General features: G+C 46.2%; 1 protein-coding gene across 1 annotated transcript in view; it reads left to right on the forward strand.

Annotated features, from left to right (window-relative positions):
- The first annotated feature begins 5,344 nt into the window (after nt 1-5,344).
- The window catches only part of LOC122800247 (coiled-coil domain-containing protein 157-like), a 257,664-nt gene continuing 247,798 nt past the window's right edge, over nt 5,345-15,210 (forward strand). Inside the window, exon 1 of the mRNA XM_044069738.1 lies at nt 5,345-5,368. Coding sequence (XP_043925673.1) covers nt 5,345-5,368 — 24 coding nt within the window. The remainder of the gene's footprint in view (nt 5,369-15,210) is intronic.

The following is a 15,210-nucleotide window of genomic DNA, read 5'->3' on the forward strand; positions in this document are numbered from 1 at the left end:
ATATGATTGACCGTACCCATCTGTCTTGGGTGAGGGAAAGCCAAGCTTCTGGGTACAGTGATAATCTTCCCCAGACTGCCTCCGAAGGCAGTCGGGCAACATCTCAGGGATGCTGGAAGGGCTGGCCAGAGACTGCTTCTCTGCTACCCTGATTCTGCGGACCCCCTCTGCCCCTAGGGCGGCATCTGTTATTGCCCCCCCCTGCCTCTAGAGGGGTACTCACCACGTGCGTCAGGCGCGACTCCCTGTGGTTTGCGAAACCACATTTTTCCACCCTTCTGACCCTTCGGGTATGGTCTAGACGGGGTGGAAAAACGGACTCCCACGGCAGAGAGAGTCTTGCCATCCTGTTCGCATCTGGTCAAAGTATCCTTCACCTGCGGTCCGAACGCCGAACCATCAAAGGGGGAGTTAGTGAAGGATGTCTTGAAGGGGTCAACAAAGCCGCATCCAGGTGTGACACCTTAAGGCCACACCTGTGCCTGCAGCCCTACTCGCCCCATCGGCCGCATAGGAAATAAGCTGCATGGAGGAGTTAACAATCGAGTTCAGGGTTGCCAGCTGGGAGTCTATTTTGTCTTGAGACCCCGCAGCTGTTGGATCCTGTAAAATATCACCCATTTCTTTGAGCATGTCTCTTTGAAGGCGGGTGAAAGGACATGTAATTCAGTGACCGCATGGTAAAGGTAGCTGAAGAAAACATCCGCTTACCTATCCATAGTCCTAGATTCCTTATTAGGAGGATGGATCGGTAGTGAAGGATCAGCCAGTTCTTTCTTAGTGGCCGCCGCCACCACGGTGGCATCAACAGGGACACCCTTGGTTAAAAAAACTGCTTATCAGAAGGGGCTGTGATAAATTTTGAAGGCCTCCGTGGGGTAGGTTCCATCGTGTCAGGGGCCGTCCATGCCTTCAGCACCACCACTTCCATGAGGGGGTCAAAGGGCAGAGACACCCAGGAGGTGGAAGGGCGAGAACCAAAAGCCTCTAGGTAAACAGACTCGTCCTCGGAAGGATTGAGGGTAGACCAGTTCCCCCTCTGCTTGAGGATCTCAAGGATGTCAGAAAAGGAGATCTCCTGAGAGGGGGACCGTGGGGACCCTTCCGACTCATCCAAGTCGGTATCGGATGTGATGGACTCAGGAGAGTCTGCATGCTTCCTCTTACGTTTCCTTTTCCGAGGGGGCTCCCCTGATGGATCAGGGGAGGCCTCGGAAGAGGAGGATGCTCCCAATGAGGGCACCTGAGGCATTGGATCTCTGTGATCGGGGTCAAGACCGTAGCAGGCACAACAGTGGGAGGAGCTGAGGGAGCTGACCGATGAGCAGGCACAGGTGCCAGCACACTCCTCATGACCTCAAAGGCACCCCTATCAGGCAGGGAAGAAGGTTCCCACTCCGAAGAGATAAGGACCCCTCCCGGCACCGAGAGGGATTGCTCCGAGGCTGATATCTGGGCCGAACCCACCTGCGCCAAGGCTCCGAGAGGGAGAACAGGGTCGGACAAGGGTCCGATGCCACTCGCCCCCTCGGAGCCGACGAGGGAGTCCCGGCACCCGGATCCCTCCAAGGATGGAATCATGGAAGAGATCGGAGCCGAAAGGTGTGGTATCGGCTCAGACGTGTCGACTGTCCCGGCTCCCACGAACTCCGGCTCCGAGCTCAGAGGAAGAGTCGGAGGAGGAATCGACAATGGAATGGAGATAGCCGCTGTCTGATAAGGGCTCTGAAGCATCTGGGCCAGTGCCTGCAACTTAAGGAGTCTGCTAACCACCCTCTCGAGGTCGTGTTCCGAAAGCCTGGAAGACCGAGAGGAATGGGACCGATGGCTCCACTCCGAAAGCAAAGGAGATCTCAAAGCCGAATGGACTGACTCCAAAGAAGGAGACCTGGTGCACTTATGGCTCACAGACGGTTCCGACGCAACGATCGGAGCCGACTGTGTCTTGGGAGCATAGTCTCCAGCGGGAGCCGACGTAGGAGCACTAAGAGCACCACTGGTCGAAGGCGCAGTACGGGGAGCAGACGGTTTTGTGGGCTTCGAAGGTTTGCCCGAAGACTTGGTCGGGGAACCTTCGGGTTTCAACAAGCCTTGTAAAATAAGCTTGTTTCTGCATTCCTGCAGGACTCTTGGACTGAATGCATGGCAGACAGAACAAGAGTCCTGCAGGTGCAGAGGGCCCAGGCAATAAACACAAGTGTGACCGTCTGTCAGAAACATCTTCTGACAGCACGAGTCACACTTCTTGAAGCCTGAAACCCTGGAATCCTTAGACATCCTGACAGGGATGACAAGTCACACACACAACAAACACCCACACTCAAACTTACTCAGTCTAGTCACACACGCACACAGAGACTGAGACTATTTAGACTGACAAATAGAGAATTTTAAACTAAATTAAACTAAAGATTAAACTAAAATTTAAAATAAAAATTAGCCTGAAGGCCTAGTAATCTACTGAGTGGGGTACGTAACGAGAAGTAGTTAGAAACAAACCCGAAAGGGAACTATCTAAGGTGGGGATACACTAGAGGGGTAAAGTGGATCTAATAGAAAAACTATTACTACAAAAGGTCAGGAAAAAAACCTTACCAGAAAAGATTTTTACAAATCTAACCTGAGAGCCGGCAAAAACGCAACCTCGCAGCTGAAGAGGCAAACGAGATCTGGGTAGTTAGCGCCTAGCATTGTGGGATACAGGGTAGCCTCGAGCCGGTAAAAATAGCTCTCGAGCTTTAGTATAGGCAGTCTCGGATCGGGTCCGAACCCATCCAGCAAGAATGAAGGTGAGATTGACAACTTAACATTTTCCCTTTAAAAGGGGTGTAGCCTATTAGCAGCCAGAGTGAGTGATAGTGAGGGGAGTTAGTGCTTTGGCAAGCTGGCTGGGTGCGGAGTCCTTGGCAGGACACTTTCCACAGGCTACTGCAACAATGAGAATGAAAAACATCTTGTATTTCTTAGCCAACTTGAACAACTTTCACTCTGCCCTTTAAGATGAACAAGAAAATTCCAAGCATTCCTAAGGAAGAGAATTTATGGTATTTGGTAAATTACTCTGCAAAGCAGCAGAGGTGCAGCGGTTAGCATTGTCATCTCACGGCAAGAGGTTCTCCAGTTCAATTCTCGGCTGGAGCTCCTTCTGTGCAGAGTCTGCACATCCTCATTGCGGTACAGTGAGTTTTAAAAACATGCATGTAGGTGCATGTGTGCATGTCTTCTGTGAAGGTTGGGCACCGTAAAATCACAACTGCCAATCAATCTGCAGACCGGTGATCCGCTGTGGTGACTCCTAACTGGGAAAAGCTGAAAGACACTGCTTTGGCAAATTACTCTGCAATGTTGAAGTAAATTATACGTGTCATTTAATTCTAAGCTTAAAATTTTCTATCTGGAACCCGACGGACATGTTTACTTCAAAAGTTTTCTTAAACAGGTCACACATTTTGTATTTTTAACAATTATGTACATCTCCCAACAAGGCACATCTTAGGTTCGTAACAAGTATGGTATTCATTAGATTAACAAGTATTAGCCTAATTTCCAAGCTATACCAGAGAACCGCTTGCTTAACTAACTTGTTCAGTAATCAGTGTCAGCAAATGGAAACTATGCGACTCAAATGGAGTACAAGCAGAAGCTTGTTGAGAGCTCATATCCTTAGTCCTCTGCACTTACTGCCAGAACTGTTTAATAAAAAGCGCTAGGATTAATTGCGAGAACCTGTGACTGACACCAACATACAGTTACAAACACTGAAACAGTGGTAACAACTGAAATAGTGGTATCTTGAAGGATTCACTTTTCTCCAAATTTCGGCAATCTTTGAATTAAAGCACCAAGGTTGTGGGGGTATAGCCCCACCCTACCCCCCACATGACAGGATGCACCAGCCCCTGCAAAAATGGTTTAATAAAGACTGCCACTGTTTCACTGCAAGTTTGTTATATAGGTGGCCTTATACTTCAGCATATAAAAATCCTCCTATCATAAGCTATTTAAAACACTCAATGGCTGGCTTGCAGAGTATGTATATTCATAATGTGTACTAAGGATTATTACTTTTGAGTGCACCTAGATTTTTAGTTATAATTTAGCTTAATATTACTGGAATGCAAAATCCCACACTGGTAGCATATTACAAATGGCAAATAGTTTAAGATGTTGCAAAATTCAAGCTGGACATTGCATCAGCCAGTCTCCTCACAATGGTACATATAGTGCTGAAAAACATACATCTTACATTTTCAAAGAAAAGCCATCACTACTAGTGTTAAAATAGAAACAGCGGGGAGAATAAACAAGAGTGCAACAATGCACACCAGGTTGAATTTTACTCAGTTTAAAATGTAGCTGCTGCATGGGGGAGGGGGGGGGGTTCTGATGCCTCTGCACCTTTGCACCTCAAGGGAAAAACTGTTTACAAGCTATTAGCATGTCACACAGAAAAAAAGGTGTTTACAAATTCTGGCCAAGTATTTCTTTGAACTGTACTTTTTCAATCAAAATGGCATTTATACAATTGTCTACCAGAATGGTGTTCTACTTCCCGATAGATCAAATTAGTGATGGCATCCATCATGTAATAAGGGATTTAGATCCAAGCAGTAATAAAAGGTGCATTTTAGTCAAACTGAACTCTACTACTGAAACAGGCTAAAGTGAAAAAAAAAACTTTATTCAATCCCTTAAAATATCAAGCTGTAAATACAAGGAGCAATTTTAGACTTGAAACTAACACATTTTAAATAACTGGTGTACCAAAGCTCAAACCATACATTAAATGGTGCAGCTCTACAAAAACTAATGTTCTGTGCCCTGAAGCATCAACAGCCATACTCAAATTAGATTCCAGTTAAGTACATCATTCAGTCATGTGGGTTAAAGGGCCATCTTTCATCTTCAGGTACTTCTCCTATTACACTACACTATGTAAACATTAAACAGCAATAGCAAACTAGTCAATAACATACCATGGACAGATTTTTCTTCTGTATGGATCCATTTAGCAATCCAGGCCAAAAGGGGTATTGTGACCATTCTCATCAGCCCAGAGAGAAGGATGGACGATTAAACACCTTTGTCAAAAAAATAAACACAAAGATAAATCCATATCATGCACTACGATCCTCAGTAATACTACGTACCCATTCATCAATATTTACACCAATTTCACATTCTATACATGTAATGTACCCCCACCCCAGTAATATTCAACCACATGTAGTATGCCTTGTACAACATATGGTTTTATGATTTTCAAAGCAACTACTTTCATCATTGTGCTCACATTATGAAAGTGTTCAAATCGGTATCAGTGTAAAAATTTTAATTCTGCAACATGAAGGACGATGAAGAAGCAAAAGTGAGAAACGCACAAACATTCATAATAAAAAGCAATGTATCCCATCTTCCTTGCTGCAAAACTTTAGCCATTATTTTTTAATAACCACTTCACTAATTCAGGGCCAGAGCCTACCTCAGCAAACAATAAGTACAGGTAAAAAACAGTTTTGGACGAGGCAGACTTTCACAACAGGACAGATAAACAATTATGGGCATACTGCAGTACTGCCACCACCTACTCACAAACCTTTGGGATGTGGGAGGAAAATGGTTATTAGTGAAAACCCACATGGACACAGAAAAGGAGTATACAGTCCCCTCAGATGGACCTAGTTATGAACACAGCTGCAGGACATTGTTTAAAAAAAATGTTTATAGTCTTTTCTCCTGGATGTAAAGAACAGTTTGTACTTTTAAGTATTCTAAAGCAATACTTTAAATCAATGGAAGATCAATACTTTAAAAGTATCGAGCTGCAAACACAAGGAGCAGTTTTACACTTGAATCTCAAGAACACATTTTAAATAACTGGTGCACAGCACTACATGTTCAAAACATACAGTACATGTTGCAGCTCTAAACTAAAACAAAACAAAACTAATGTTCTGATGGATAAGTGTATGTAGGGGTCTAGGCTCCGTGTTACTCCAGTACTGGAATTTTAGGGGCAGAAGGCATAGCCAATAAATCACAAAGCCTCTTTTATAGATAGAGAAGCCTTTTTTATTTTGTTGGTTCTGGATCCAGCGACAGGAGACCCTTTATTAAACTTATCTTCCCTATCTGCCAATGCTCTGGCCCTGAAAACAGGATAGATATTGCAAATTAGCAGAAAAATGAGCAACTCCTAAACATAACATAGACAAGTCGTGGAGTTTTGTGGCAGGATTTTGTGCCCGTACTTTAAGCATTTCTTAAATCTGGTCTGCATCTCCACTGCATCTCCATTGTGGACAAGCAGAAAAACTAGCAATTACCAATCCAAATATTAAATTCTTCAAATCTCAATTTAACTGTTAACAACCAGCACTCTAATGGTATAGAGGAGCTAGGCAGAACTATACTTTAACTACTAAAAAGATTTCTTCCCAAAGTAATTTCAATAAACACATTCCATTAATAATCACTAACATTACAATTATCTATCTAATACTAAACACTGAAAAAAAGAGACAGACAGGAAAAAAAGTATTAGAAAATACCACATGGGCTATCGATATGAAGAGATATTAGAAAGAATGTTATGAAAGTTGTATAAAACTACACTAAAAGGCTGATAGCAACTGTAAGTACTATACATAAATTTCTAGCACAAAAAAAACATAGTCTGAGAAGAGGTGGAGCACTTCACTGCCAGTGATCATGCTTCCAGTCACACAGGTGGCAAATGAAATCAGAGGCAACTGGGGGGGGGATTACAGAAATAAGAAGTTATGTACCTACCATAACGTTCCATGTTAGTTGTCTTCTCTCGCCTTCTTTCTTGCTTGATGGGTTCGGAGCCGATCCCTCGGCTCCGACTCGGCACTTGCTAAGCTCGAGAGTCACTTTTACCAGCTCGAGGCAGCCCCATATCCCATGATGCAAGGCGGTAAGTACCCAGATCTCGTTTGCTGACAAAGGGCAATAGCACCAAGCATAAAATACTTCCCAAAGGAAGAAAGAAAACTTACAGATGGAAGAAAGACCAGGTCTGAATGGTCTTCAGCATAACAGTTTCTTATAACAAGGTCTGTCCAGGCCAGGGGGAAGGAGGGAGGGTCAAGAAAGAAGTGAGAAGACAACTAACATGGAACGTTATGGTAGGTACATAACTTCTTAATGTTAAGTTGTCAATCTCGCCTTCATTCTTGCTTGATGGGACCGCGTCCCTAGCACCTCTACCCTGGGTGGCTCAATGGAACAAACTCTTGAGGACTGTAGAGCCAAAACTGGCTCTGTCCCTGGAGGCCAAGTCCAATTTGTAATGGGAAACAAAAGTGTGAGGAGTAGCCCAAGTGGCCGCTGCACAAATAGTGTCCAAAGGAAGTCTAGCTTGAAAAGCTGTGGAAGTAGCTAAGCTCCTAGTTGAATGTGCTTTAGGTTTTGAGCACAGCTGTTTTCCCCTGAGTATAAATTTCAGAGATGACCGAAGAAAGCCATCTGGACAAGGTCACTTTAGAAACAGGAAGGCCTTTTTTATTATCCGCATAGGAAACAAAAAGTTGATCAGATTTTCTAAATTTTTTTGTTCTGTCCAAATAATATCTAAGTTGACGGTGGACATCAAGATAATGTAGCTTTTGTTCAGCTCTATCTGAATAGTTAGGGAAAAATACAGGGAGATCAATGGACTGATTCAAATTGTTCTTTGAAGCGACCTTAGGTAAAAAGGATGGGTTAGTTCTCAAAGATACTCTGTCTTTGTGAAAAACCAAATAGGGGGGTCGAACCGAAAGAGCATGAAGTTCAGACACCCTCCTGGCAGATGTAATAGCCACAAGGAATAAAGTTTTCCAAGAAAGATATTTCAGGGAACAAGAAACAGCTGGCTCGAAGGGGGGAAGAATCAAGGATGTCAGCACTAAATTTAGATCCCACTGAGGAGGAGGATTCCTGATTGGAGGCTTTAGTAGGAAAATTCCTTTCAAGAAGGCCCTGCAGAGCCTATGGGACATAACATTATGATCTGCTATCCCGACATGAAAATTGGAAATAGCAGCCAATTGAACTCTGACTGTGGAAGAAGAGGAGCCTGCATGAAAAATCTCTGCTAAGAAGTCCAGGACTGCCTGAACAGGTGCAGTAAAAGGATCAATATTCTGGGCCTTAGCCCAATAAGAGAAACGTTTCCATTTGCTTGTATAAATCCTCCTGGTAGAGGATTTTAGAAGCTACTATGATGTCTCTAACTGGGTTAGAGATCAAAGGAAGCCTGGCTAAGGAAGGAAGTGGAGCAACCATGCTGTGAGGTTGAGAGAAGGGATTGACTGGTGCAGCTGACCCGATTGGTGAATCAGAAGATCTGGCACTGGGTCCAGATGCCACGGCTGCACCAAAAGGTGATGATGGAGGAGCAGGAACCAAACTTGTCGAGGCCAGTAAGGGGCAATGAGAATCAATTTGGCTCTCAAAGCGGTAGCTTTCTGGATCACCTGAGGGATCAGAGGAAATGGAGGAAGGCATAAAGAAGTCCCTGGGGCCAATCCTGGGTCAGAGCGTCTCTTGGGGGATGGCCTGATAGAGGGAAGAGGCTGAAGAAGTCTGGGCATTTGCCGTTTTGGGGAGTAGCAAAAAGATCGCAACATGGACGACCCCATTCCAGAAAAATCTCTTCCGCTATAGATTGCTTGAGAGACCACTCGTGAGGCATGAGAATAGCTCTGCTCAATCTGTCCGCTACAATGTTGGTTTTCCCAGGGATATGCGTTGCTACCAGAAACCGATGAGAGGAGATCGCCCATTGCCATAGTCCGAGCGCTTCTCGACACAAGGGGTAGGACTTGGTTCCGCCCTGTTTGTTGATATACCAAACTACAGACATGTTGTCTGTGTGGACTGCAATTGTCCCTACGGGAAGAAAGTCGTTGAGGGCTTGCAACGTTAAAAGCACTGCTCTCATCTCCAGGACATTTATGTGCAGATGGTACTCGAGCGGCTGCCACGTGCCATGAACCGTGCTGCCCTGATAATGACCCCCACCCGATCAGGGAGGCATCCGTGGTGACAGTGGCTATCGGGGATGGGGTACAAAGTACCTGCCTTGGTGAACCTGAGGCGATGTGATCCACCAAGCAAGATGCTCTTTGCATATCTGTGTCACCAGAATCTGGTGGCATTGGAAGTTGCTGGTATGACCATTGTGTGAACAGCATCCACTGAAGAAGGCGCATGTAGAATCGAGCCAGGGAAGAAGAGTGATGGCGCAGCCATGAGACCTAATACCTTTAGAACCATTCTGGCCTGTACTTTCTTGCTGGCCAGAATGATCCTGACATGACTCTGAATGTCTGAAACTCTTTGATCTGTAAGGGTAGCTGACATCGAACAGTGTTTAAGTTTGCGCCTATGAAAGTAATAGACTGGCAGTGCGATAATGATGACTTTTGCAAGTTGATTGAGATGCCCAAATGAGAACAAAGGTCTATTGTGTAATCCCTGGCTTGTATAAGCTGATGCCTGGTGGTGGCTGACAGGAGCCAGTCGTCGAGATACGGAAACACCTGGAATCCTTGGCGTCTCAGGTGAGCCGTGACCACTGCCATGCATTTGGTGAACACTCTGGGGCTGTAGTGAGACCAAAGGGCAGAGCTCTGAACTGGAAATGACTGGACCCCAGCCGAAAGCGGAGAAATCTCCTGGAGCGTCTGTGAATTTTGATGTGATAGTGCATCCTGAAGATCTATTGAGCACATCCAGTTGTCCTTCTGTAAGAAGGGCAGAATTGACTGAAGAGTGACCATTCGTAATCTTGTCTTCCTGACAGACTTGTTGAGTCTGCTGAGATCCAATATTGGTCTCCAGTCTCCCGTCTTTTGGGGACCAAAAGAACCTTGAGTAAATTCCGGCTCTGAATGGTCTATTGTAACTGGCTGAATGGCACTTTTTTGCAGTAGTTTTGAGACTTCTAACTCTGCAACCTCCCTTAGACCGGGTGGTACGTCTGGAAGGGAACTTGAGGGGAAGGGACTTTCCTCGAAAGGAATTGTGTAACCCTTGGATATGATCGACTGTACCCAACTGTCTTGAGTGAGGGAATGCCAGGCTTCTGGGTACAGTGATAATCTTCCCCAGACTGCCTCCAAGGAGGGACAGCCGGGCAACACCTCAGGGATGCTGAAAGGGCTTGTCAGGGAGAGGCTCCCTGTTTCCCTGGTTTTTCGGACCCCCTCTGCCTCTAGGCGGCGTCTGTTGTTGTTACCCCTCTGCCTCTAGGGGTAAACTGACCACGTGAATCGCGTGACTCCTTGGGATTCGGAACCACATTTACCACCTTTCTGTCCTTTGGGATAAGGTCTAGAAGGGGTGCAAAAATGGACTCCAACAGCAGAAAGAGTCTTGCCGTCCTGTTCGCACCTGGTCAAGGTTTCCTTCACCTGAGGGCCAAACAGAGCTGACCCATCAAAGGGAGAATTTGTGAAGGACGCCTTAAAGGGATCCGCAAAATCATAGCCGCATCCAGGCTTGGCGTCTAAGAGCCACACCTGTACCTGCGGCTCTACTCGCTCCATCCGCAGCATAAGATATTAGCCGCATGGAGGAGTTTGCAATGGAATTGAGGGTTCCTAGCTGTGAAGCAATTTTTTCTTGAGCCCCTGCAGCTGTAGGATCCTGAACTACTTCACCCAGCTCCTTAAGGATATCCCTCTGGAGTCTGGTGAAGTGACATAGGTAATTCAGCGAACGCATAGCAAAGGTCGCTGAGGAAAACATCCGCTTACCGTACCTATCCATGGTCCTAGAGTCCTTATTAGGAGGATGGGCGGCACGGAAGGATCTGCAAGTTCCTTTTGGTGGCCGCAGCCACCACCATGGCATCAGCGGGACACCCTTAGTGAGGAATTGCTTGTCACACGGGCAGTGATAAATTTTGAAGGCCTCCTAGGGACTGGCTCTACAGAGTCAGGAGCTGCCCACGCCTTCGTGCAATAACCTGCATAAGGGGGTTGAAGGCGGAGACACCCAGGAGGTGGAGGGCCGAGATCCAAACGCCTCTAGGTATACTGACTCATCCTCAGAGGGATTGTTGGTGGGCCAGTTTCCCCTCTGTTTCAGGAGTTCTAGGATGTCTGAGAAGGAGACATCCTCAGAGGGGGATCTAGGGGATCCCTCTGACTCATCAAAGTCAGTATCCGAAGTGACAGACTTGGGGGAGTCTACATGCTTCCTCTTACAAGTCCTCTTCCTAGGAGGATCTCCCGAAACATCAGGAGAATCCTCGGAAGAGGGGGAAATTCCCAAAGGGGAAACCTGAGGCGGAGGATCTCTGGGTCCTGTAGCAAGAGAAGTGGCAGAGATGTCAACAGGTACTATAGAGGGAGGAGCTACGGGAACAGACTGCTGACTGATACCAGTGGCCAGTACACTCATCACCACCTCGAATGCTCCCCTCCCAGGCAGGTCCGAGAGAACCCGCTCCGAAGAGCTAGGAACTCCAGGGACCACCGAAAGGGAAGCCTCCGAGGCAGATGTCGGAGCCGAGCTCACCAAGGCCGAGGCTCCAAGGGGAAGAGCGGGCTCGGACAAGGGTCCGATGCCACTCACCCCCTCGGAGGAGACCATGGAAGCCCGACCACCGAATCCCTCTAAGGAAGGTCTCAAGAGGAGATAAGAGTAGAGGCTGAAGGAAAAGAAGGGGTATCCGTCCTCCAGCCGTAGCAGTAACCATTCGAAGACTCCAACTCCAAGCTCTGGGGTAGAGTTGAAGGAGGAACTGTAACGGGGTGTGGACCAACAGTCGTCTGTTGAGACGGACTATGTAACATTTGGGCCAGTACCTGTGACTTGAGTAATCTACTGACCACTCTCTCTAGGTCATGATCTGACAGTCTGGATGACTTTGAAGATCGGCTCCGATGGCTCCGTTCCGAAAGAAGAGGTGAAGCGGAGCGAAAGTATCGGCTCCAAGGAAGGAGCCCTCGCCCTCTTCCGGGAATGGGCCATCGGAGCCGATACTATAGATCCTGTCGGAGCCGACTCCCCGGAGCCGACAGGAAGCCTCGATGTATCGGCTCCAGCCGGAGCCGATACAGCCACCAAAGTAACGGTGTCGGAGCCGATCGGAGCCGACACCGATGCCTGTGCCACATGGGTGTCGGAACCGATCGGAGCCGACACAGATGCCTGTGCCACATGGGTGTCGGAACCGATCGGAGCCGACACCGAAGTGGTCAATACAGATTCGGCACCGATAGCCATCGGTGCGAAGGCATTGTTAAGCCAGAATCGGCTCCAGCCGGAGCCGATCTCGACTCGGAATGAGTCGGAGCCGAGGCAGCAGGCTTAGACACAGAAGCCTGGGCCTTGGAAGATTTAACTGATTTAGATGGAGCCGACTTAGCCGGAGAGCCCTCCGGCTTAAGAAGGCCCCTAAGGATCAGTTTGTTACGTCTTTCCTGCAGGACTCTCTGGCTGAAGGAATGACAAATAGCACAGGAGTCCTGCAGGTGAAGAGGCCCCAGGCAATACAGGCAAGAAGTGTGACCGTCTGTCAGAGACATCTTCTGACAGCACGAGTCACACTTCTTAAAACCTGAGACCCTCTCCTTTGACATGGTGCTTTACACAAACACACACACACACCAGTCAAAAAATTAACTTAAATAAAATACCAAAAGGTATTTGTATAAAAAAACACACACACCCTAACAGGGAGGGGATGGGATGGGTAAAGTTTGACTAAAATAAATTAGAAAAGACAGGGATTTTCTGTCACAAAATGTAAAAAATTAACTAATAAGTAATAATTAAGGGTTTTTTAAGAAAAAGGGGCTTAAATATTCAAAAAGTGAATCACTTACCAGGAGCTGGTAAAAGGAGGACCTCATAAGCGAAGCGGCAAACGAGATCTGGGTACTTACCGCCTTGCATCATGGGATATGGGGCTGCCTCGAGCTGGTAAAAGTGACTCTCGAGCTTAGCAAGTGCCGAGTCGGAGCCGAGGGATCGGCTCCGAACCCATCAAGCAAGAATGAAGGCGAGATTGACAACTTAACATAGGGATTTTTGAAGGGTCTCTGCGCTGGAGCACTAAAACTGCTGGATCAGATCAGACAATTCCACGGCCCACATGTCGGATCGGACGCACTGAATGAATAGGATATCAAGAGTTTACAGCCTTTTCCCTGGACGCAAAGCAGTTTGTACAAAAATATGTCTTCCAAAGCAATGCTTTAGGTCAATGGAAAACAACTGCGGCCTTGCTCTTTAATGCCAGATACTAACTTGTAACTAAAGACAGCAGATAAAGATCACTGAAGTAGAAGTGATGAAATGCAGCATAGCAGAATATCCAAAACCTATACACCAGAGTCCAAAACACTCTACTACATGTACCTAGAATAGTGTCACACCTCTAAGCTTTGTTTTTGTGCAAGAAGTCTAAAATACTTTTCTTGCACAATACATATACTATTTTGTAGCTCATCACCATATCATACAGACATTTTAATGTGCATACTCAAAGACACACATTCTCTCCAAAACATGCATCATGATCTTTTCACTGTACTTAAAAAGCATATGAAGACATACCATATACATCTCTGGTACAGTAACATGCAGACAAAATGTGATTTTTAGCATGCACTTGCTACAAAATCAATTAATTACACATTAAACGTATGCTACATTCAAAATTACATTCAATTCTGTTTGGGTAGGAACCTAACCTATTTCTCTGCATTTGTCAAAGACTTCATGTGTGTCTAGCATGCTCTACCTTCCAGTTATCACCCATAGGAGGATCCAAATACTCACTCAAAAAAAAATTAAACAACCCTACACTAACAGCATTTTATTGACATGTACACCTGTGCAAGCTTGATCATAGGTGTGTACTAGGCTAGTGGCCCTGGAGCCTTTATAAGCCTAGCCCATTAAAGTGCCCTGGCATCGTGTCGGCATACGTTAGTTCCCAGTGCCTCTATCAAGTAGAGCCACTGGAGTGATCCCCAGGGTGAACTTTCTACTTCCCATCCACTCGTCAAGAATTCTCTTGAAGATGACCAGTGAGGTGCTCTGCTTGACATATGGGAAGTCTATTCCAGAGCATGGGCAGTCTCTGGGTTATGAACCTGTCCCCTCCAGCATGTTCTGTTGATTGTGGTAATGAGGTGGAGGTCTCTGGAGTGTGTGGTGGGGAGGGATTGCGATTTCTTTATATGTAGCATTTCTAACAGAGCTGGTTCAGACATGGCTTTGTAAGACAAGCAGAGACCACCTATTAGTAGACGATATGAGACAGAATAGCGGGAGTTTTTCTGAGTCTGTCCATGTAGGACATGCGTTTAAGGCCTAGGATCCTCTTCGTTTGGTACTTTTGTGGCCTTTCCAGCTGTTGCATGCATCCAGTGAGGTACATGCCAAATGGAGCATTATACTCAAAGACTGTCCTAATGAGGGAAGAGTAGAGAGATGATGACCTCTTTCTTCCTGGATGCAAACCCTTGGTAATCAGATGTGCCACATAGACTGACTCCACAGTGGTAATGTGGTGGTCGAAGGAGAGGTTGCTGTCAACCTGTGTCCCCAGATCTCTTATAAACACCTTCAGTGTTCAGTGGGCTCTCATCGATGTGGTAATTAGGGGGAACTGAGTTTTTTCCCCAAAGGGGATGACAACACATTTTTGGCAATAAGCTTAAGGCCATGGTTGACACCAGTCACTGGTCTCAGTGAGGCCTTTCTGCAGGATGTCTACATCACGTGGGGAGTTAATAATGGCTCCCAGCTTGCAGTCGTCTGCAAACTTGGTCAGCCAGAGTCCCTCCGTGTTGGCCTGTTTCCTAAGTAACCTTTCCTTTTGCATTAAAATTCACCTGTACCAGTAAAATGATGGAAAGCACAAGGATGAACAAGCAGTGCTCTTGCATGGCTGTGCATCTGCCATCAATGACACTTGAAAGGTCAAATGGAACTCAAGATATGTATTACAAAATAAACAGTGCAGGCTTTTATGGGGGGGGGGGTGGAGACAACACTGTACTTTTAAGGTGCTGTCTTTCACATCAGACATAAACCAAAGGTCTCAAGTTCTTAACCTTGTGGCAGCCCATATGGATGCCAAGGTAACAAGATCTCAAGACACCTGAAAATCAGAACTAATTTTACAGAAATTCAAATGCAAATGATGCAACCAAAAAGCAACTCACCATTATAGTA

The sequence above is a fragment of the Protopterus annectens genome, chromosome 4.part0 (genome assembly GCF_019279795.1).
Source record: "Protopterus annectens isolate FY-2018-M chromosome 4.part0, PAN1.0, whole genome shotgun sequence".
Lineage (NCBI taxonomy): Eukaryota > Metazoa > Chordata > Ceratodontiformes > Protopteridae > Protopterus > Protopterus annectens.